This window comes from Scyliorhinus canicula, chromosome 9 (assembly GCF_902713615.1).
Source record: "Scyliorhinus canicula chromosome 9, sScyCan1.1, whole genome shotgun sequence".
NCBI classification, from domain to species: domain Eukaryota; kingdom Metazoa; phylum Chordata; class Chondrichthyes; order Carcharhiniformes; family Scyliorhinidae; genus Scyliorhinus; species Scyliorhinus canicula.
The window spans coordinates 99,780,768-99,805,661 of record NC_052154.1 but is presented as its reverse complement, the minus strand read 5'-3'; the positions used below and the strand labels follow the sequence as shown (position 1 = coordinate 99,805,661).

General features: G+C 46.6%; 1 protein-coding gene across 12 annotated transcripts in view; it reads right to left on the bottom strand.

The window, feature by feature from the left end:
• The window catches only part of LOC119971578 (AP-2 complex subunit alpha-2-like), a 527,190-nt gene extending 502,939 nt beyond the window's left edge, over nt 1–24,251 (bottom strand). For 7 of the 12 annotated variants that reach the window (XM_038807336.1, XM_038807340.1, XM_038807338.1 and 4 more), the window contains exons 1-3: nt 18,674–19,999; nt 14,242–14,310; nt 5,272–5,414 (exon numbers count right to left, since the gene is read on the bottom strand). In XM_038807336.1, the coding sequence (XP_038663264.1) occupies nt 5,272–5,414; nt 14,242–14,310; nt 18,674–18,827 (366 nt within the window). In that variant the 5' untranslated portion in view covers nt 18,828–19,999. Of the gene's footprint in view, nt 1–5,271; nt 5,415–8,085; nt 8,206–14,241; nt 14,311–18,673; nt 20,000–24,112 lie in introns of those variants that run through there. The other 5 variants (XM_038807342.1, XM_038807344.1, XM_038807337.1 and 2 more) reach the window with 4 other exon arrangements.
• Nucleotides 24,252–24,894: the final 643 nt, after the last annotated feature.

Below are 24,894 nucleotides of genomic sequence, written 5' to 3'. Positions count from 1 at the left end.
TTTGAATATAGTGACCCACAATTCTGCGACTTTCACTTTAGTAATGAAGAGGGATAGGTGCGTGCAACAGGGCAAGGTTTACAATTGGGGAAGGGTAAATTTGATGCTGTCAAACAAGAACTGAAGTCCGTAAGTTGGGAACATAGACTGTCAGGGAATGACACAATTGAAATGTGAAACTTGTTCAAGGAACAGATACTACGTGCCCTTGATATTTATGTCCCTGTCAGGCAGGAAGAGATGGTCGAGTGAGGGAACCATGGTTCTGTTGGGCAGCACGGTAGCGTACTGGTTAGCACAATTGCTTCACAGCTCCAGGGTCCCAGGTTCGATTCCGGCTTGGGCCACTGTCTGTGCGGAGTCTGCACGTTCTCCCCGTGCGGGGGTTTCCTCTGGGTGCTCCGGTTTCTTCTCACAGTCCAAAGATGTGCAGGTTAGGTGGATTGGCCATGCTAAATTGCCCTTAGTGTCCAAAATTGCCCTTAGTGTTGGGTGGGGTTACTGGATTAAGGGGGTAGCGTGGAAGTGTGGATTGGGTAGGTTGCTCTTTCCAAGAGCCGGTGCAGACTTGATGGGCCGAATGGCCTCCTTCTGCACTGTAAAATCTATGATCTATGGTTGACAAGAGAGGTTGAATGTCTTGTTAAGAGGAAGGATACTTATGTAAGGCTGAGGAAACAAGGTTCAGACAGGGCGCTTGAGGGATACAACATAGCCAGGAGGGAAATGAAGAAAGGGATTAGGAGAGCTAAGAGAGGGCATGAAAAATCTTTGGCGGGTAGGATCAAGGAAAACCTCAGGCCTTTTACACATATGTGAGAAATATGAAAATGACTAGAGCAAGAGTAGGTCCGATCAAGGACAGTAGCGGGAGATTGTGTATTGAGTCTGAAGAGATAGGAGAGGTCTTGAACGAGTACTTTTCTTCAGTATTCACGAATGACAGGTGCCATATTGTTGGAGAGGACAGTGTAAAACAGACTGGCAAGCTCGAGGAGATACTTGTTAGGAAGGAAGATGTGTTAGGCATTTTGAAAAACTTGAGGATAGTCAAGTCCCCCGGGCCTGACGGGATATAGCCAAGGATTCTGTGGGAAGCAAGAGATGAAATTGCAGAGCCATTGGCAATGATCTTTTCATCCTCATTGTCAACAGGGGTGGGACCAGGGGATTGGAGAGTGGCAAATGTCGTGCCCCAGTTCAAAAAAGGGAATAAGGATAACCCTGTGAATTACAGGCCAGTTAGTCTTACTTCGGTGGTTGGCAAAGTAATGGAAAGGGTACTGAGGGATAGGATTGCTGAGATCTGGAAAGACACTGCTTGATTAGGGATAGTCAGCACGGATTTGTGAGGGGTAGGTCTTGCCTCACAAGTCTTATTGAATTTTTTGAGGAGGTGACCAAGCACGTGGATGAAGGTAAAGCAATGGATGTTAGTAAGGCATTTGATCAGGTCCCCCATGGTAGGCTTATGCAGAAAGTAATGAGGCATGGGATAGTGGGAAATTTGGCCAGATGGATAACAAACTGGCTAACCGATAGAAGTCAGAGTGGTGGTGGATGGCAAATATTCAGCCTGGAGCCCAGTTACCAAGTGGCATACCGCAGGGATCAGTTCTGGGTCCTCTGCTGTTTGTGATTTTCATTAATGACTTGGATGAGGGAGTTGAAGGGTGGGTCAGTAAATTTGCAGACGATACAAAAATTGGTGGAGTTGTGGATGGGGAGGAGGGCTGTTGTTGGCTGCAAAGAGGCATAGATAGGATGCAGAGCTGGGCTGAGAAGTGGCAGATGGAGTTTAACCCTGAAAAGTGTGAGTTTGTCCATTTTGGAAGGACAAATATGAATGCGGAATACAGGGTTAACGGTAGGATTCTTGGCAGTGTGGAGGAGCAGAGAGATCTTGGGGTCTATGTTCATTGAGCTTTGAAAGTTGCCACTCAAGTGGATAGAGCTGAGAAGAAGGCTCATGGTGTGCTCGCGTTCATTAGCAGAGGGATTGAATTTAAGAGGCGTGAGGTGATGATGCAGCTGTACAAAACCTTGGTACGGCCACATTTGGAGTACTGTGTGCAGTTCTGGTCGCCTCATTTTAGGAAGGATGTGGAAGCTTTGGAAAAGGTGCAAAGGAGATTTACCAGGATGTTGCCTGGAATGGAGAATAAGTCTTACGAGGAAAGGTTGAGGGTGCTAGGCCTTTTCTCATTAGAATGGAGAAGGATGAGGGGCGACATGATAGAGGTTTATAAGATGATCAGGGGAATAGATAGAGTAGACAGTCAGAGACTTTTCCCCTGGGTGGAACAAACCATTACAAGGAGACGTAAATTTAAGGTGAATGGTGGAACGTATCGGGGGATGTCAGAAGTAGGTTCTTTACCCATATAGTGGGGGCATGGAATGCACTGCCTGTGGAAGTAGTTAAGTCTGAAACATTTGGGACCTTTAAGCAGCAATTGGACAGGTACATGGATTATGGTAGAATGATGGGGTGTAGATTAATTTGTTCTTAATCTAGGACAAAAGTTCAGCACAACATTGTGGGCTGAAGGGCCTGTTCTGTGCTGTATTTTTCTATGTTCTAACTGGTCCCAGTGCCCCAACGATCAAAAGCCCTCTCTTCTACACTATCTCTCCAGCCATAGGTTCATCTGCTCTCCCCTTTTATTTCTATACTTAACGGTGTATGGAGTACTGGGAGGAATCCAGAGATTCCTGCCTTCAAAGTACTTCCCTTGCTAGTTTCCTAAACTCTGCCTGAAGGACCTCATTCCTCTACCTCAGATGCAGAGGATTGAGGTCCAGTAAGGTTAAAGAATCAGCCAAAATCTCTTTTTTAAAGCTATTTGTGCACAAAGCACAACGTTATGCTAAATGGCCAACACCTGTTACTAAGAAGCGTGGTCTATATCCAACCCTGTGTAAGAAAGCACACAAATAAGATGACAGTGATCGTGTATTAGCCTCACCTTTACCTTCCCCATCTTTATCCTTTCTACATTGTGGCTGGGACTTGCTGTAAACAGGGTCTGCTCAATGTGGTAACTATAAATTTACTTGCTGTCTGTACTGATCAAAGGTAAAATTCATAAACATTATGCTTCAGTTGACATTTAAAATATTTTTGTTGAAGTAGGGTGTGCTCGTGATATCACTGGGGATATGTCTTGGTGAGGAATTGAAAACTGTGCTTCCTGAAGGTTCAGGATTGACCTTGTGAGTGATTATCAAGCTCCCTCACAATCAGCCTGCCTGCTGCCAGCCACCTCCACCTGCCGTCTCCACACCTAACTCCCACACTCAAAAATGTTCTATTCCAGTGAGTCTGCTGGTGAAGGATAAACAGGAGCCAATCTTTATACATTCTGTATTTATTTACAGAGTTACATATTAGCATTGTCATGGGAGTGTACCTTTGAGAAATGGGTGTTTATCAAATAGCTGCAGTGATGTCATTTTGCGGGTGGAGCTGGGTTGAGTCTCTGGCTTTTACTTTCGTTTTGAGCTGGAAGCTGTTTGTGGCTTTGTGTTTTACTTTCGTTTTAGGCAGTTGAAAGCTGAATTCAGACAAGGTTCAATTTGGCTCTCTCTATATGTTAAAAGGTGTCTAGATCACTTGATAATTTAAAAGTGATAACTGTCTAGTGTAAGGAATTGATACCTCGTGCTTTGTTAAAAAGGGTGTTTGGCTTATGGATGTTGTTAGGAAAGTTATTAAGGTCACATATAAAGTACTGTGTCTGTGGGGGTGGTTGTGTTAGTAGTTGATAAAATGTTTACTGTTTGTTTATAAAATGTTAACTGAATTCATAGAATAAGCATTGTTTTTTTTAAAATACTTCAGGTATGTTGTGTGCATAACACCTGGAAAGTAGGTCTTTGTGCGCCTCATAACCAAAATCTATTCAAAGTTGTAGGTCAGGTAAACTCCATGATACACTTTGGAGTTTTCCAAACCCTGACCCATAACAGCATATACCTCCTAACAGCATGGTGACACAGTAGTTACCACTGCTGTCTCACAGCGCCACAGCCTGGATTCAATTTCAGCCTTGGGTCATTGCCTGTGTGGAGCTTGCATGTTCTCCCGTTTTCTCCGGAGGCTCTGGTTTCCTCCCACAGTCCAAAAATGTGCAGGTTAGGTGGATTGGCCATGATAAATTGCCCCTTCGTGCCAAAGGTTGAATGGGGTTACAGGGATAGGGTGAGCAAGTTGACCTAGGTAGGGTGCTCTTTCGAAGCATCAGTGCAGACTCGATAGGCCAAATTACCTCCTTCTGCATGGTAGCACAGTAGGTAGCACTGTTGCTTCACAGCTCCAGGTTCTCAGGTTCGATTCCCGGCTTGGATCACTGTCTATGTGGAGTTTGTACTTTCTCCCTGCATCTGCATGGGTTTCCTCCGGGTGCTCATTTCCTCCCACACGTCCCGAAGGACGTGCTGTTCGGTAATTTGGACATTTTGCATTCTTCTTCTGTGTACCCGAACAGGTGCCAGAATGTGGCTACTAGGGGCTTTTCACAGTAACTTCATTGCAGTGTTAATGTAATCCTACTTGTGACAATAAAGATTATTATTATTATTGCAGGGATTCTATGATTTCCTCAACTCAACAGTGCAGAAAAGTGAATAGGCAGAAAACGAGAAACAATTCACCGTGGATTCACAGGATACCGGAAATCTGATTGGAGAATAAGACAAATGAGAGTTTAATTAATGCAACTCCTCACTTATAACCAATAGATTTAACAAATAACATGAAGAAACACGCCCAGCATGCCCTCAGAAAATGCCAGTTTGGACTTGTCAAAGTAAAGATTCCCTGAAAACACTGTCATTCATTACCATGCTGTCAGAGGAATGTTCCAGTTGGTATTAATAAATAATAATCTTTATTGTCACAAGTAGGCTTACATTAACACTGCACTGAAGTTACTGTGAAAATCCCCTTTACACCACACTCCTGTTCGGGTACACAGAGGGAGAACATCAGAACGTCCAAATTACCTAACAGCATGTCTTTACGAACTTGTGGGAGGAAAACGGAGCACCCAGAGGAAACCACGCAGACACAGGGAGAACGCGCAGGCTCCACACAGACAGTGACTCAAGTCGGGAATCGAACCTGGGACATTGGAGCTGTGAAGCAACAATGTTAACCACTATGCTACCGTGCCACCACAGTATTACTATTCCCAGCTACCTTCAAGAAGCAAATCAAGATTTCCATCTGTTACATTGTAATAAGACAGTAACTGCTGTACTACTTACAATTTGTTTCTCGGTGTATTTATTAGAGCTAAGTAGGTTAACTGCCTCCATATGACCAAAATCAATGTCATGACCGAGGAGGAAGATGAAAAGCAGTTTGCAAATATATTTTTTCTTGCTGTAGCCATCCAGAGCCTTGTCACCTGCAAATCAAAGCACAGAACATCTCACAAAAATCTAAATTTTAAATATAACAGCAAAATAGTGCAGATGAACTAAAAACAAAAAATACTGAAAATCCTCAGTGGGTCGAGCAGCATCTGTAGAGGGATAAACAGAGTTAACATTAAGAGTCCAAATGACTCTTCTGAACTGAAGAGGTAGAAATATGATAATAAAATTTATTGTCACAAGTAGGCTTACAGTAACACTGCAATGAAGTTACTGTGATACATCACATGACTGCAGGATGACGCGGTCACATCTCGGATTACAAGAGGGGAGCAGATTTCCCCGGGACCATGGACAAATCACAAGTATTTTTGACAGCTGGAGAGTTAGTTAAAAAAATTACTGTTACTGCAGTCTTTGTTGCAGTCAGTGTCACAGCGAATCACAGACTACCACATCATGTCAGGGTTGGCAGGATGATGCAAGTACTTCAAACTACTGAGCCATTAATCTTCAATGAAAACGTGGCAGACAACTGGAAGCAGCTTAAACAAGAGTGGCTCAAATTCTGCAGTCCAGCGCTTTACGACAAGCCGAAAAAGGAATAGGCACACACATTGCTGAATTTAGCAGGTCCCAAAGCGGTATCAAAATGTCAATCATTTACCTTCCAATCCAATGACAAGAAAGAAAACCCTGAGATAATCTCGAACAAATCTGAAGTCATATGCTTTCTGGTTCAGAACCTGATTCTTGATCACCATATTTTTCATTCCACCAACCAATAAACACACTCGTCTATTCAATCTTATGTTGCCACTTTGAATATTTTAACGACAAAACGTGCATTAGAAATTTTCCGGATGAGTTTGTTAGGGATCAGTTAGTTTGTGGAATGAACAGTGATGAGGTTCGAAAACAACTACTGTAACAAAAGGCTTTTATCATTAGAGTCTACTGTGGAAATGTGATTGCTCAACAGTCTGAGACATCAAGCTGAGAATGTAGGTGGGAAACAGTGCAGTTTGGGCAGCAGAATTAAGTTTGTGTAGTACAGAAGGCGCCCTGCATCAACTGCAGTGGCCAGCACCCCCAGAGCACTATGTTTTGCATTTGGGAAAAAATGCAATCAATGTGGCAAGTGGAAACACTTTTCCAAATGCTGCAGGTCCAAGCAACAACAGCCATTTTCTATTAACAGCAGCACGTCTGCTAATCAACATCCAAGGGCTAGGCACGTTAGTAAGATCAATGAATTAAAATTCAACCCAAACCCAGTGGTAATGGAATCTGCAGAAACAACATCAACACCAACATCGACATTATAGTGCCAAAGTGTGGAATCAACACAGAAAAAGGGAGAGTTCTTCACTACACAACTCTCTAGTAACGTCAGACTTAGACTCACGATCGAATCCAGGGCAACGTGTAATGTGCTATCAAGCAAATAAACTAAGGAGATAGATCTAGATGCGATACCGGATCCCAACTAGCAGCATGACCTCGTGACTTATGGTGGACAGTCGAGATGTAAAGCCATTGTGAGGAGTTGAGATAACATCACGCTAGGGCTCATTCAGCTTGGCCAGACGTACATGCCCTAAACCTTCAAGCCCCAGATGACAGTGCATAGCAACGTTTTTGACTGCCAGGACATCGGCAAACTACCAGTCGTAAATCACGTGATTAAATGACTCAGTTCCATCAATCGTATGTGGTCAAAGTACCAGTAGCCATGAGGCAAAAAAGTCATCGATGAGCTGCATCATTTGACGGAGCTGATGTAACTATCCCAGTAGAGGTGGTCATGGAATGGGTCTCAGCAATGGTAGCCGTAGTAAAAAAGGATGGCAGTCAGGATATGCATCCACCAAGTACATCTGAACAAAGCATTACTCAGACCACATAACCCATGAAGACAATGGAGCAGCAGATATCAGACCACAAGTGAAGGTATCCAGCCTGCTTGATGCAATTTCGAATTTGGTAGATCCCGTTAGGTTTGGCATCTTCAAAGCTGACTTTCATGTCTCTGGTGGACAGATACTATTTTCTGCCTAAACGGTATTATATCTCCCCTGGCAGTGAAGTCTTCCAGCGGTGCACTGAGTAACTCTATGCAGATCAAGCTTGGGATATCATAGTCGATAACATCCTGATTTAGGGTCATAGCGTGCAAGAACATGATGCACGTCTTCGCAGTGTCCTGGACAAAGTCAGGGACCTCAATTGAAGCTCAACCCTGCAAAATGCAGATTCAGGGTAGGTCAGGTTTCATATGTAGACCAATTACTCAGTTATTGGCATGAAACCTGATCCAACAAGACTGCAGCCACACAACAAATGGACATTCCTTTGGACAAGCATGCTCTACATTGTTTTCTGGGCATGACAAACTATCTCCCCAAATTCATTCCATGTTATAATGAGGTCATTGCGCCACTTTGTCAACTCCTCCTTCAGGACGTTGAATGATGTTAGAAAGAACACGACACAGCATCATTCAACAGGCTCAAACGAGCATTAGAAACCCCACTGATACCACAATACATTGATGACAATATCAGGCACCTGTCCAAATCGCAGCAGATGCCTCCTTGCATGGACTCGGTGCAGCATGCACACAAAATGGGGAAGACCTTTGCCTCAAGGGCACTCCCTGACACAGGCTCATTATGTACAAATAGAGAAAGAACTCCTTACCTTAGTTCTTGCATGTCAGAAATTTTACGATTTCATACACGGTCGTCCCGGAACCATTGAAACAGGCCACAACCATTCATAACCATACTGAAGAAGCATCCCCACACTGCGTCTGCACAGCTGCAACACATGGTGTTAAAGTTATAGCGTTATAAAATCAGCGTCGTATACAAAAGCGTAAAGGAACGCTATCTTGCTCATTCCCTCTCGAGAGTCTTTCCTACCCACTATGGACCAGATCGATCACATAATGCAAATCGAAATGTTGTCTTTTCGTCATATTCAGGAGCTTAAGCAGGCTTTAAATGCGTACGATTGTATGACATAATAACAAAAGGTTGATCAGAATCTTCCGCATGAACTCTGCATATTGTTTGTCTTCAGAAAAGAACTAACCATACTAGATGGCCGAATCCTGTGTGGTCAATGATTTGTTGTTCTTCCAGCAGTACTACACCCAGCAGCTGCACCAAGGGCACCCTGGGCTGGAAGCGACTAAAGTCTGGGCCAAAGAATAGCTTTACTGCCCTCTATGTACGCTAATATAGACAGGGAAGTCTCAAGATGCTCACCTTGTAATGCACTAAAGCCACACCAAGCAAAAGAACCACTACATCTGTATGAGGCCCCAGACTTCCAGTGGGTGTTCACAGCGGCTGGTATTTTTCAGTGGAATGATAAACATCACTTGTTCCTCATTGACTCATATTCTGGGTGGCTCAAACTCAACTACCTTCTGAACGCAACCAGCAGTTCAGTGACCACCAAGCTAAGAAACACTTTGCCACACATGGCATCCAGCAGCGAATCATGACAGACAATGCTCCAAGTTGTCTCTGAGGAGTTTCAGAATTTTGCAAGCATCTGAGACTTCATGCACATCAAAAGCAGCTCCCTCCACCCACACTTAAACAGGCCAGTAGAAAGAGCGGTACACTCAGCCAAACACCTCTTGGAAAAATGTGCACGGGAATATACTGATTACTATGCTGCGTTATTTTGCCTGACAGGGTCTGCCCTCAGCCACACAGACATTTTCCCCAGGTGCATAATTTCCACTGCCAAGGCTCTGTTCCAGCCCAAACTTGAATCTAAGGTATAAGATGCACTGTTGCAACACAGACTGCTCAACAAGGTGCATTTCAATCGACATGTTCAAAGGCTTAGCCCTCTAGCACCAAGCCAAACAGTCTGGATCCAGACCACACGTGGCCATTACCAGTTGGCTGTGGTCAACAGCAAGGCCCTGCAACTCAGCAGCTAAATCTGGTAGCTTCCAACTACAATCAGTGCATACGCAATCGCCGTTACCTCTTGCAAGAATCAGAACCATCACTGGCAGCTTATTCTACAACTCATCTTGCCTCAACTACAGACCCCTTACACCACGTTCATGGAGACATCATCAGAGTGCAAAGCGACAGGTCCCATGTCTGTACAACACATGTACACAAAGTGTGCATGAGTCCAGAAAAATAGTCACAGGCCACAGAACAGACTCCCCTCCACCTGTTAGTGTTATCACATGCTCTGGGTGTATAGGCAGGCCCAACATATGATATCGGGATTCTGTACCCACACAGACTGTTTGGACTGGAGAACATTGTTTTGTTTTGTCTTCTCTGTCGTTCCCACCCACTGCATGTTCAAAGAAGGGGGTGGAGTACTTACAATGGACTATGCACCAAGTTGTAAGAGCCCAATCTGTGTTTCACTATTCACACAAACCTTTGCGCACTGTTGAATACCTTCTTACATTTGTATACAGTTTTCACTGCATACACTGTTACATTTCATTCAGGCAGGATGTAGTCTGTCATGTCACTACGTGATGAAGCCTTCACCTCTAGATCCAGGGGCTGGGAGTGTGTCAGATATCCCCCGGGGACTTCAGGCACAGCGCAAGTGTTTCTTCCAACTGCACAACTAGTTAAATATACCTACTGTTAATATAGTCCTTGTTACAGTCAGTGTTACAGCAAGCCACAGAAAACTACAGCTAGGTTCATTGCTGTTGAAAAAGTGGGGAGGAGCAAGTGGAGCAAAGTAGAAAGTTAGAGAGTGGGGAATCTCCACTTTGTACAAAGTCAGGGAAAAGTTAAAGGATGGGGACACCCACTCTGTAGAAAGTCAGGGATAGGAGAGTGTGGGAACCTCCGCTTTGTAGAAAGTCAGAGATAGGTTAGAGGGTGTGTACCCACGCTCTGTAGAAAGTCACGGATAGGTTAGAGGGCAGGACCCCCACTCTGTAGAAGGACAGGGGAGATTAGAGGGCTGTGATCCCCACTCTGTAGAAAATCAGGGATAGATTAGAGTGCAGGGGCTCCCACTCTTCAGTCGAGAGTCAGGGATAATTTAGAGGGCAGGACTCCCACCTTCCTTCAGTTCCAAAGTTTCATTTTTCATTCATGTCTTCCCTTCCTACATTCTACATCATTTGAAACCCATGACAGGCAGACATACAAGACACAATAATTCCTGAAGCGGTATTTGTGAATGTGACTTTGGGTGACCGTAATCCTAGGTTTACCTGAATTCTCGAGAGGAATTGTAACTTTAACAAGTATTAGCACTGGGCACCAACAAGTGCTTGAATCTCATTTTAGTTCAAACTGTGCCTGGGGAAATAATTTTGCTTCAGCACATCCACTACATCCACCGAAATTTCTCATCAGAACATATGGCACGCTGGTTTTCCAGGTTTAGAGAGATCTCGAGGGCAGGCTGGGTAAGGTGCACCACTTTTATTACTGCAGAATTGTAGTGCAAAAAAATTCCAACTTTCCCCAGTGGAATCAAAGATAACAACTTATGGTTCAAAGGGGCTAAATGAATCAAAGAATTGTTGCGGAGGAAGGTTTGGGGGGGGGGGGGGGGGGGAAGAGAGAGAGAGAGAGAGAGAGAGAGAGAGAGAGAGAGAGAGAGAGAGAGAGAGAGATTTAAAAAGAGGAAGAAGCTGAATTCTAATAATGCTTTACACCAGCTGGCCCACAGCAAGGGCACCATGACTTTTACATTCTACAAGGTTTATCTTACTCCACATATCAGTACAGGATGGTCTTCAGAATACTGGCATGTACAAAGCCAAATTCAGAAATTCTACAGGTACACTATCCGTGGGATCCCCTCAATAACACGGGCAGGTTTAGCACACTGGGCTAAATCGCTGGCTTTTAAAGCAGACCCAGGCAGGCCAGAAGCACGGTTCAATTCCTGTACCAGACTCTCCGAACAGGTGCCGGAATGTGGCGACTAGGGGCTTTTCACAGTAACTTAATTGAAGCCTACTCGTGACAATAAGCAATTTTCATTTCATTTCATCTTGTGTACAGTGTGCCTCCGGCTCACTTCACAACCTCATTACACGGCCCCCTACATATCCTCACTGACTCTGTCTCATGTACACTGACCCTCTGGAATCCTCCATTAAGTGTCTTGTGTACACTGCCCCTCTGGATCTCCTCACTTTGTCTCGTGTACACTGTCCCCTTGGATCACCCAACGAACCTTGTCTTGTGTACACTGCCCTCTGGATTCTCTCGTTCACTCTATCTTGTGCACTCTGGGTCTCCTCACTAACTTTGTCTCATGTATACTGTCCCCTGGATTCCCTCATTGACTCAATCCTGTGTATACTTTCTTTATGGGTGCACTCACTAATCTGCCTTATGGACACTCTCGCTCTGGAACTCCTCACTAACTTTGTCTTGTGTACACTGCTCTCTGGATTCCCTCATTAACTCTACCTTGTGTACACTTTCCTTATGGATGCACTCACTTACCAAGTGTCCTGATGAGTGCAAATGAAAAGTTTTGAATTTTACCTTGATGCACCATCAATAACCATGAGACGAAAATGGTAAAACTATTGAGGCTTTATTGCACAAGATATAGAGCCTCCTGCAGCTGGAACCAGAATGGGAGCAGCGCAGGAGAGCATACACTTTTATACGTCGCCTGCTGGGAGAAGCCAGCAGGCTGGGATTTACCATGTTACCTGTAATACAGTGGTAGTACCGTAATACGCGTAGTGTGTTACCAGTGGTGTTTACAACATCCCTTTTCAGTAATTATTTTTAAATACAACTTTAAAATCACCACAGAGGGTTCTGAGCAACACCCACGTGATGAGGGGCCAGAACCATTGTGGCTCAGCCTGGGGTGGGGGCCGCGGTGAGGTTCGCTGGTGAGAGGGTGGGCGGCGCAGAGGCGAGGGAGCCAATCAGAGGGGGAGGGGACGGTACCAGGTCTGGGGTGGTGACGGTTGTGGGTGGGGACCCAGCGGGTGCCAGGTCCCAGAGGGAGACTGTCCTGTCGCCCGTCGGGGTGTGCCACGTAGGCGTACTGTGGGTTTGCATGGAGGAGGTGGACTTTCTCGACCAGGGAATCCGATTTGTGACTCCTCACATGCTTCTGTACGAGGACGGGCCCAGGAACTGTCAGCCAGGTTGGGAGTGAGACCCCGGAGGTGGACTTCCGTAGCAGGGTGGATGAAACTCTCTCTGCTCCTGGAGTCAAAGAGGCAGGTCGTCTCGTGCCCGTTGATCTTCACAGTCATCGTAGAGGTCGCGAGCTGAGACTGATCGAGGGTGATGGAGGCGAGCTGTGGAAGATGCTGGGAGATGCTGGGCTGATCAGCGGTGGCGGAGGTATTGGCGGGCCGTGGACGGCCGGGCAGGCAGGGGTCCTGAGGCACGGTCCAAGATGGCGCCGAAGATGGCGGCGGCCACATGGCACAGATGGCAGGCGACATCCAAGATGGTGGAGCCCACGAGCTGCACGTGGTGGGTGGCGGAGATGACGACAGCGCCCCTGGATCGCACGTGCGGGGTGTAGCAATGCTGGGCCTGGAAACGGCAGCGACCAATCGGGCCTGGCAAACGGAGACAAAGTGGCCCTTCTTTCCACACCCGTTGCATGTCGCGCTCCGCGCCGGGCAGTGCTGCCTGATGTTTGCTCTGGCTACAGAAATAACATTTGGGCCCTCCAGAGTTGGCTGGCTGCCGCGCGGTGCAGGCTTGCGGTGTACCCAAGTCGGCAGATGGTGGGGCCCACGATGCCCATGAGGGTGTCGTGTGGTCGGAGGTGTAGGCCTCCAGATTGCGGGAGGCCACTTCTCGGGAGTTGGCAAGCTGCACAGTCCCTGTAAGGTCGAGCGTACCCCCTTCCAATAACCGCTGGCAAACGTAATTAGACTTAATGCTCGTGTCATAAGCGTCTCTGATTAGTAGTTCGGTGTGTTGGACTGCGGACACTGCCTGGCAATTACAGTTCCCACCGAGTATCCGTAGAGCCCGCAAGAAATCATCCTGAGACTCCCCCGGGAGTTGCCGTCTCGTGGCTAGGTGCCCGGCATCCACCTGATTGGCAGCCTTGATGTACCGTCCTTTTATTATCGCCATTGCTTCTGTGTAGGTGGGCACATCCAGATGAGGGGAAAAACTTGTGGGCTCACCCGTGAGTAGAGGATCTGGAGCTTCTGGGGGTCTGAGAATGCTTCAGTGGCTGCTCCAAGGTATCCTTCAAAGCAGGCTAACTAGTGCTTGAAGGTGGACGTGGCATCGGCTGCGTGAGGCTTCAGCTCCAGGCAATCAGGCTTGATTAAGACGTTCATCTCGAAAAATCTTGTGCAATAAATTGATGCACCATCAATAACCACGAGACAAAAATGGTGAAACTATTGAGGCTTTATTGCACAAGATATAGAGCCTCCTGCAGCTGGAACCAGAATGGGAGCAGCGCAGGAGAGCATACACTTTTATACGTCGCCTGGTGGGACAAGCCAGCAGGCTGGGATTTACCATGTTACCTGTAATACAGTGGCAGTACCGTAATACGCGTAGTGTGTTACCAGTGGTGTTTACAACATCCCTTTTCAGTAATTATTTTTAAATACAACTTTAAAATCACCACAGAGGGTTCTGAGCAACACCCACGTGATGAGGGGCCAGAACCATTGTGGCTCAGCCTGATGAGAGGTAACTTGGTTTCAGTACTTTCAGTTCTTGACAATCCAAGATAACAATAACTGCCGATAATAACTGCAGCTTTCCTCGTTATTTTTGTCTGGATGCTGAATTTGAACTCTTGGCCTTGTAAGTTATTGATCCAGCTTATAATCACAAGACTCCTATACCCTCCAGGCTCGATCCTTACCTTTAAATTTGGAACGGATATTTGCCAATTCTTTATTGATTCGCTTTATTTCTGCTTCTTTGCTTTTGCCTGTATGGAGGAATACAAGGATAAATATTTGTTGGCCAAGGAGAACTTATACAATAAAACTCAAAAACAAAAATAATTTTACTGAATTTTATGTACTGTATATATATATATATATATATATATACAGGTGACATTGCCTGTGACTAGAAAGAGGGATAATCATCAACCTTCAATTATCTTGTCCATCCTGTTACACCCTGCTGCTCCCACTACTCATATATAGTGGAATGAACTTCCAGCTGTCCAGAAAACAAAACATTCTGTGGGAAAATCTGCCAGTGTCTCCCTATCAGGGACTCATGTGAAAGACAAATCACGAGCACCAACAAGATCAAAGAATCTGCTGTCAACTCTGCTCAAGTATTAGTGATATTGCTAATGCCCTGCCAAAGATCAGTTTGCTGAATTACAGTAATAGAGTGCGACTTTGAACCTCTTGGGTTCCAACATGACATGTTTAAGTCAGAATGCAATTCGGCTGTGTGATGTAATTCATAATTGGTGGAGCGTGGGAGGCAGGCAAAAACTAATCCTGATTATACAAATTGACAGTATGGAAGAAGGTCATTCAGCCCATCAGTTTCACACAGGACTACAAGGAGCTCTCCAGCTTAATCTCGCTTTCCACCTCTTCGTCCTTTGGCTTGTAGGGTTTTTCTTTTCACTCATGGGATGCCAGCGTTGCTGGCTAGGCCAATATTTATTGTGTATTCCTAATTGCCTTTGAAAAGGTGGTGGTGAGCTGCCAGCTTGAATTGCTGCAGGCTTTGAGATATAGATACACCCACAGTGCTGTTAGGGGGGATAGTTCCAGGATTTTGACCCAGCAACATTGAGGGAACAATGATATATTTCCAAGTCAGGAAGGTGAGTGACTTGGAGGGAGCTCCCAGGTAGTGGCATTCCCAGGTATCTGCTGCTCTTGTCCTCCCAGACGGTAGTGGTCGTGGGTTTGGAGGGTGCTGCCAAGGAGGCTTTGTGAGTTTCTGCAGTGCGTCTTGTAGATGTTACACACTGCTGCCACTGTTTGTGGACCATCTAGCAATCAAACGGGCTGCTTTGTCCTGGATGGTGGTGAGCCTCTTGAGTGTTGTTGGAGCTGCACTCATTCAGGCAGGTGGAGAATATTCCATTATATTCCTAACTTGTGCCTTGCAGATGGTGGACAGACTTTGGGGAGTCAGGGGGTAAGCTACTCGCCACAGGATTCCTAGCATCTGTCCTGCTCTTGCAGCCACAGTATTTATATGGCTAGTCCAGTTCAGTTCCTGGTCATTGGTGACCCCTCCAGGACGTTGATAGTGGGGGATTCAGTGATGTTAATACCATTGAATGTCAAGAGGCTATGGTTAGATTCTTTCTTATTGGAGATGGCCAATGCCTGGCACTTGCCTGGCGTGAATTTTACTTGCCATTTGTCAATTCAAGCGTGGATATTGCCCAGGTCATCCTGAATTTGGGCATGGACTGCTTAAGTATCTGAGGGGTCGCAAATGGGGCTGAACACTGAGCAGTCATCAGCGAACATCCCCATATCTGACCTTCTGATGGAAGGAAGATTACTGATGAAACAGCTGAAGATGGTTGAGCCTCGGACACTATCCTAAGGAACTTCTGCCGTGATATCCTGCACGGTATTTCAAAAGCATCTCAAGAACCTTCAATACCAGGGTTTCTGTCTCTACCACACTTCCAGGCAATGAATTCCAAATCCTCTTCATGCTTTTGTTGAAATAATCCCTCCTCAAATCACCTCTAAATCTCCGACCAGTTACCCGAGTTGAGGTAACCTTAACCAAGGGGACTAGGGACTTCCTATCCACACTGTTTTAGCTCCTATCAGTTTCTACACTTCAATTAAATCTCCCCTCAGTCTCAGTTCCAAAGGAAACAACACCAGCCTATCCAACCTTTGCTCAGATTTCAAATTCTCCAGTCCTGGTAACATCCTCATGAATCTATTCTGTACCCTCTCTAGTGTCCATAAAACCATAAGACATAGGAGCAGAATTAGGCCATTCGGCTAATCGAGTCTCCTCCAACATTAAATCATGGCTGATGTGTTTCTCATCCCCATTCTCCTGCCTTCTCCCCTTAACCCGATTCCCTTATTAATCAAGAACCTATTGATCTCTGTCGTATTGACACTCAGTGATTTGGCCTCCACAGCCTTCTGTGGGAAAGAGTTCCACAGATTTACCACCCTCCGGCTAAAGAAATTCCTCCTCATCTCTGTTTTAAAGGATCATCCTTCAGTCTGAGGCTGAGCCCTCAGGTTCTAGTTTTCCCTACTAGTGGAAATATCCTCTCTACGTCCACTCTGTCTGGGCCTCTCAGTATCCTCTAAATTTCAATAAGATCCCCTCTCATCCTACTAAACCCCAACGATGACAAAACCAGAGTTCTCAACTGTTCCTCATACGACAAGTTCTTCATTCCAGGGGTCATTCTTGGGAACCTCCTCTGGACCCCTTCCAAGGTCAGTACATCCTTCCTTAGATATGGGGTCCAAAACTGCTCACAATACTCCAAATAGGTTCTTACCAGAGTCTTATACAGCCTCAGAAGTACATCCTTGCTCTTGTATTCTAGTCCTCGCGACATGAATGCTAACATTGCATCTGCCTTCCTTACTGCCGACTGAACCTACATGTTAATCTTAAGAGAATCTTGAACTAGGAATATGTGTCATCACATATTTCCTATAGTGCGGTGACCATAACGGCACACACTACTCCAACTGCGGTTTAGTAGTGTTTTATACAATTTCAGCATAAATATTCCTTCAGAAGTGCCTCGCCGGCACAAACGGATGCCTACTTATATATATATATATATATATCATAGCCTGTGTACATAACAGCAAAATATACTCTGTTCAAAAATCCAATAAAAAACATTTATAAATGTCCAGTTTTTATATTCTTTACCTCAGCTAATAAGGACAGGTATTCACTATGCCTTCTTGACCATCTTATCTTCCTGTCTGACCACCACTATGGGAAATATGTATTGACGCTAATTAGGGTGCAGAGCAGATTTATGTCCAAGCTGCCTCTTTTACTCTGCACTTCTCTTTTTTTTAAGTATACTTTATTCTGAACATTATTTCATTCTTCCATACAAAGGCTTAATTATATCATACAAACAGCTTGTCATTTTTATTTTAACAAAGTAACAGCAACAACCCTAAATCCCCTACCCCCCCCCCCCCCTCAGCCACTGTCCTCCCTCCCTTATCACCCCCCCCCCACCTCCTAACCCTCCCATCCCATCACCCTAACTTCTGGCCACAAACAGTTCCTTAAAGAAATGGATGAACGGCATCCACCTGGAAAAGAACCTTTTTTCCGACCCTCACAGGGTATATTTAATTTTTCCCAATTGCAAGAATTCTGCCAGTTCATGCAACCATGCCGAGGCCCTGGGTGGCACTGCTGACCTCCATCCAAGCAGAACTCGCCTCCGATCCACGAAGGAGGCAAAGACCAAGACATCAGCCTCCCCTCTCCCCCCACCTCCCACAAGGAGCTCCGAGGAGTCTGACACCACAAAGATCGCCAACAGCGGATATGGCTCCAGTCTGACCCCAACAAACTCTAACATGATCTCAAAAAATGAGACCCAGAACCCAACTAACGTGGGGCAGGACCAGAACATGTGTGAGTGATATTTGCAGGCCCCCCTGAACAACGCTCACACCTGTCCTCCACCTCAGGGAAGAACCCACTCAATAGCATCTTAATTAAGTGCACTCTATGTACCACTTTAAATTGTATCAGGCTCAACCTAGCGCAGGGGAAGGAGAAGTTCACTCTATGCATGATCTCACTTCACACCACGGTAGCACAGTGGTTAGTACTGTTGCTTCACAGCACCAGGGTCCCAGGTTCGATTCCCGGCTTGGGTCACTGTCTGCACCTTCTCCCACTGTCTGCACCTTTTCCCCGTGTCTGCGTGGTTTTCCTCCGGGTGCTCCAGTTTCTTCTCACAAGTCCCAAAAGACATGCTGTTAGGTAATTTGGACATTCTGAATTCTCCCTCTGTGTACCCGTACAGGCGTCTGAATGTGGCGACTAGGGGCTTTTCACAGTAACTTTATTGCAGTGTGTAAGCCTACTTGTGACAATAAAGATTATCCCTCCAGCTCCAGGCCCAACTCTTATTCCCACTTCCCCCTCACCTCTTCTGGTGATCATTTTCCTGTCTCCAGCAACCACTCACATTTTTCGGAGATCTTCCCTTGCCCCATTGCATCCCACGATATCATCCTATCTATCAGCTTGTGTCTCAGCAAGTAGGGTAACGAGGGCAACTCTTTATGAATAAAGTTCCTCACCTGCAAATACCTGAATGTACTCACCATCGGGAGTTGAAATTTCTCCTTCAGACTCGCAACCGACTTTACACAAATAAATCCTTGAACCTCTCAACTCCTCCTCCTCAGTATCCTGCATATTGCGTCCAGTTGAGTATGCAAACTTATGATTCCCACAGATTGGTGACAATAAAGACATGTTCCCAGTCCAAAATGCTATCTAAACAGATTCTAAATTCTTAAAGATGCCACTACCATAGGGCTCATTGAGGGTTTGGCCGGAGAGAATGGAAGAGGGGCCGTAACGCACACAAGAGGCCTCATCCATCCGACCCCACCCTTCACCAGGCTCCTCAAACCATCTTCGCACTTTCCCAATGTTTGCCGCCCAGTAATAGAGCATCAGGCTTGGTCGCGCCAACCCACCTGATTGTCGCCCTCTCTGCAGGAAAACTCTAACCCATGAGTTTTCCCTGCCCAAACAAAGGCAGAGATTAATCTATCAACCCTAGAGAAAAAAAGATTTAGGGAGGAAGATCGGAAGACTCTGGAAAAACAAATGGAAACCTCGGTAAAACGTTTATTTTGACCGTTTGTACTCCACCAGCCAAGGTTGGTGGGAGGGCATCCCACATCCTCAGGACCCCCTTCAACTCTTCCAACAGACTGGTCAAATTCAGTTCATGCAACAGTGTCCAAGTGTGCGCCACCTCAATCCCTAAATACCTAAACTGTGTCTTGGCCAGCTTAAAAGGCAGCCTCCCCAGATCTGTCTCCTCCCCCAGGAAATTTACAGGGAACATCTCGCTCTTGCTCACATTCAATCTATACCCTGAAAAGAATCAAATTTTTTCAACAGTTCCATAATTTCTCCCATACCTGTGAGGACCATAAACGTACGACAAATTGTCTGCGTAAAGAGACACTCTTTGTTTCTCACCCCCTCCCCCCTCTCAATACCTTTCCATTCCTTTAATGATCTAAATTCAATGGCCAATGGTTCAATCACTAGCGTGAACAATAGTGGAGACTGCAGGCATCCCTGTCTCGTGCTTTGTATTGAAAATATCCTGAGCTCACAGCATTGGTCCATTATATAGCAGTTTCATCCAGGAAATAATAGTAGGACCAAATCCAAATTGCCCCAAGACCTCGAAGAGGTAGCTCAAGTCCACACGGTCAAAGGCCTTCTCCGTATCCATAGAGATGATTACCTCTGCTCCAGAGGGCGACATGACCACATTCAAAAACCTCCTGATGTTGGATGACAACTGTCGGCCCCTGACAAACCCTGTCTGGTCCTGAGAGATCACTCTGGTAGGCACCCCTCCAAACATTCTGCCAGAACCTGAGCTAGTATTTTCACGTCAGTGTTTGGCCTCCTTCTGCACTGTAAATTCTATGATCGACACTATTCCATTATCATCCATGTGTATCCAATGACCATTTAAATGCCCTTAATGTTGGCGAGTCCACTACTGTTGCAGGCAGGACATTACTAGTTTTGGAGTAAAGAACCTACCTCTGACATCTGTCCTATATCTATCTCCCCTCAATTTAAAGCAATGTCCCCTGGTACTAGCCATCACCATCTCTCACTGTCCACCCTCAGCAGAGAATCGTTGAACATTACCAGTACGTGGAGTGCTAACAAGGCTGTGAACAGTTTGTAAAATTTGGCCGGAAAACCATCCTCACTTGGTGTTTTCTCCGATTGCATGGAACCAATAGGCTATAACTTCCTCCAACCCCAACGGTGTCTCCAGCCCCTCCTTCTTCACCCTTTCTACCACTGGGAAGTTCAATCTTCCCAAAAATCCTTCCACCTCTGAGCCATCCTCTGGCTGTTCAGACTTGTATCGCCCGCAATAAGAAACCTCAAAAGCTCCATTAATTTTATCCGGATCAGTACCCCCTCATCTACCCCCTCGTCTTTAACCTGAGCTATTTCCCGTGTGGCTGCCTGCCATCTCAATTGGTGAGCCAATAATCGACTGGCTTTATACCCTTATTCATAAAATGTCCCTCGCAAACGGTGAAGCTGGCTCTCCGCATTCTCCGTCGATTCATGCTCAAACATCATTTGTAGCCTCTTTTTCTCTGCCAACAACTCTGTCATAGGGGCCGTGGAGTACTGCCAGTGCATCTCCAAGATTAAGTCTACCAACCTTTCAGCCCTGCCAGCCTTAACATTGTGGGCCCTGTACAATGTTATTTCACCTCTGATCATTGCCTTCAACGCTTCCCAGAACATGGAAGACAAGAGCTCCCCATTCTGGTTGGAATCTGCCTAATTCCCTATGGCCGAAGCCACCCTTTCACACAACCCATTATCTGCCAGGAGTAACGTGCCCAACCTCCATGGTGGGTTCTGGGCTCGGCCCTTCTCCAATTGCACATCCACATAGCCTGGAGCATCATCCGACATTACTCTGACCGAGTACCCATCTCCCACCACCCCCGGGATCAACACCTTTCCCACTATGAATAAATCTATTCTGGAGTCGACCCAGTGCACGTGAGAGAAGGAAAACTCCCCCTCCTTTGGGTGACTAAATCTCCATGGATCCATCTGCTCCATGAACAGAGCCAACTCTCTTGCCCTCCCAGAAGTAACCAGAGACCTGGGACTTAACCTTTCCATCCTCGGGTCTGATACACAATTGAAATCTCCCCCCATAATCAACTGGTGTGAGTCCAGATCAGGGATGGCTGCCAATACTCTTTTGATAAAATCTGCATTATCCCCTGGGGTCTTTCAAAATTCTAGTCGTCTTAAATGCCATCCTCTTATTGATCAAGATCGGAACTCCACTCGACCTTGAATCAAAATTTAAGTGGAATACGTGCCCCACCCACATGTGTCTCCTGCAAGACTACCTCTGCATTTAAAGTCCTCAAATGAGTAAACACCCAAGACCTTTTAACTGGAACATTAAATCCCCTAACATTCCATTTCACCAACCTAATTGGGGGGCTTCGAACTCTCCCTCTAATAGAGTCAGCCATATCGCCTCTGCGAGGACCTCCAACTGGGCTCCAACATACCTTGAATCCAGGTCCACCCAAGATGGATGCCGCCACCACCCCTACGTCGCCTCATACATTAAGACCCTCGTCATCAGCACTTTATTGCAACCCCCTCACTTTCAACCGCCCCCTGGCTGTCCACCCAACACCCCCACTTCTCCCGCACTCTTCCAAACATCTGTTAACGATTCCTCCCAAGTCAAACAGGCACCCATTTGCTACCCCTCCCACCCCAACACAGAAAATCCAACCAACCTAAACCCATACCACACCCAACAAACAAAACAGAAACCTGTCCCACCCCAAGCATCTAGCCACAGCCCCCACCCCCACTTTGTTTCCATTAACTAGCAAAACCACTAGCCAGGTGGCCCTTGTCCAGCAAGTCCAAAAGAAAAAAAACAAAGGGAAATCCCAACCAGAAAGAGCCAGACACCCAATTATCCCAGTCATTCATCCAAACCAAAAATACACATACGCCAAAATAATAAATAGAGTCCACACCCCTAATTGACCAAACAAACTACTCAATCTATCATGTGCGAGAAGAAGAATACGGAACCCCAAATAGCTAAAGCACAAACAGTAACAGGAACTATATGTACAAACATGCGAAATTCGAAAAACTCAAGAAAACATCCCATAACCACAGTCAAATCTCTCCTAGTTCAGTCCTCCTCACAAAGTCATTTGCCTCCTCCGGCGTATTGAAGTAATGGTCCTTGTTTTTAAACATGACCCACAGTCGAGCTGAGTATACCATTCCGAATCGTATCTCTCTTTTGTAAAGCACCGCCTTGGCCTTGTTGAACCCAGTTCTTCACTTTACCAGTTCCGTCCCAGTGTCGTGCTTTCCTTTGTGGCATTCGCCCATTTCTAGATTCGCTCTTTATCGAGAAATCTATGAAGGCGGACTATGACTGCCCATGGTGGATTTCAGTTTCTGTCATAGTGACCAGTGGGCCCGGTCCACCTCAAGAGGGATGGCAAAGACCCCTTCCCCACCCTACGTTCTCCTGGTCTTCAGCCTTCGCACTTTTGGGTCTCCGCCATCAACTTAACCTCAGCCTCCAAAGAGGTAGTTGGATCACTGTGATCCGAGAGCACTGCTTCCATCTCATGGATCTTCGTGCCTCCATCCTGCTCCACCCTCTGCAGTTAACCAAAGGGGAGCCACCGCTTCAATTGCTCTAGAAACACCCACAATCAACTGCTTTTGTTTACGGAACCCCCTTACAAGGAATTCCATCAAATTCTCTGTTGGCTCCAGAGTAGACGTCGAGGATTCAAGGGCTCCACCATGTTTTTCCCCCTCACCACGAGGTGCTGTCATATCAGATGTGGAGCTTCTACAAATCTTCTGCCTCTTTTTACCCTCTGCAGACGTTCCGTATCGGAGGAGAGGCCGGTAAGTACAAAGTGGCTTCGTTTTTTTAAAATTACAGCCATAAATTGGGTGACAAGGGCCAAAAGCGCGTTACTGAATGGGAGCCGCCTTGTATGTGACCGCTCACCGCAACCGCTTGCACTTCTCAATACTCAACCATTTATTGCATATTTCTTTGCCTTGCTAGCTTTCCCCCAAAGCATTAGCTCACGCTTTCTCCAGAGGGTGTTCACACTATGGGGGGACATTTACTCCGGTGAGCGTGTGGAGGATGTTTGTCCCGGAAGGGGGAGGGGGGGGGTTACCATGGCATGGAATAATAGTTGCTTCTGCAGTGATTATGAAGTTTGTTTACCTGAGGAAAATGGGGTGGGGGAAGATGTTTACCTGGGGGGGGGGGGGGGGGGGAAGAGGGGATAAGGGTGTTTACCCCAGGTGAGAGGGTGCTTCACCCATTTTGAGGGAGTGGGTCTGGTGGCATTGGTGGACTCGGGGCGAGGGTAGGAATGGAATTCTGGGGGTGTTTATCCCAGTGGGGTGTCAGTGTCGGGGTGTTTATCCTGAGGAGTGCTAGTCAGGAATGGGGGGGGTAGTTTATCCGTGCTGGAGGGGGGTGGTTATTTTTCCGGGTGGAGAGTGGGTGTGTTTATCCCTGGTTGGGGGATGATGATGTTTATCCCAGATGATGTAGGGTGTGCTTATCCTGGGGGGAGTGGCGGGGGGCGATTTTTTCGTTTGGGAGGGGGGTTGTTTATCCTGGGTCGAAAGGGGGGTGTTGATCTCAGATGGGGGGGGGGGGGGGGGGGGGGGGAAGAGTTCCAGGTGGGAGGGAATGGGTTTATCCCAGGTGGGTGGACGGGGGTGGGGGGTATCTCAGATGGTGGCTGGGGGAGATGTTTACCCCGGGGGATAGAGGGAGAGGTGTTCATCCCGGGTGGGTTGAAGGGTGTTTATCCGGGGGGGGGGGGGGGGTTTCCTGGGTGTTCATCACGGGTGGGAGCGGTGTTTAACCTGGGTAGTGGTGTGTGCGTGTTTATCTTGGGAGTGCGGGGGAGGGGCGTACTCACAGTTTCTAATGTCCGATATAAAAACAGTCAAACCCCTCATCCCATCCCCCTTCGACACAACGGGCATTTTTCCCTAAAGCACCGTCGGCAATAACTGTTCAGTTGCGCGAGCAACTATCCCGCCCTCAGCACGCGGCTACGCCTCAACTGTCAGCATCTCGCGTTCCGCCCACACCCATTGCGGCCCCGCCCACAACACCCGGCACCGCCTCAATTGTCAGCATCTCGCGTCTCGCCCACTGCATTGCCGCCTGTACACATTTGGAGTTTAGGAGAATGAGAGGCGACCTTGTTCAGACATGTAGGATTCTCAGGAGGGTAGGTGCTGAGAGGTGGTTTCCCCTTGTGGGAAAGCCCAGGACCAAAGGGCATGATCTCAGAGTAAGGGGTTGCCCATTTAAGACAGAGAGGAGGAAGAATTTCTTCTCAGAGCGTAGTGAATCTGTGGAATTCTTTACAGCAGAGAGCTAAAGCGGCTGGGTTCTTAATTATGTTCAAAGCTGAGATAGATGCTTAATCAAAGAAAATTACAGCACAGGAACAGGCCCTTCGGCCCTCCCAGCCTGCGCCGATCCAGATCCTTTATCTAAACCTGTCTCCTATTTTCCAAGGTCTACCTCCCTCTATTCCCGCCCATTCATATACCTGCCTAGATGCTTCTTAAATGATGCTATCGTGCCCGCCTCTACCACCTCCGCTGGTAAAACGTTCCAGGCACCCACCACCCTCTGCGTAAAAAACTTTCCACGCACGTCTCCCTTAAACTTTCCCCCCCTCACCTT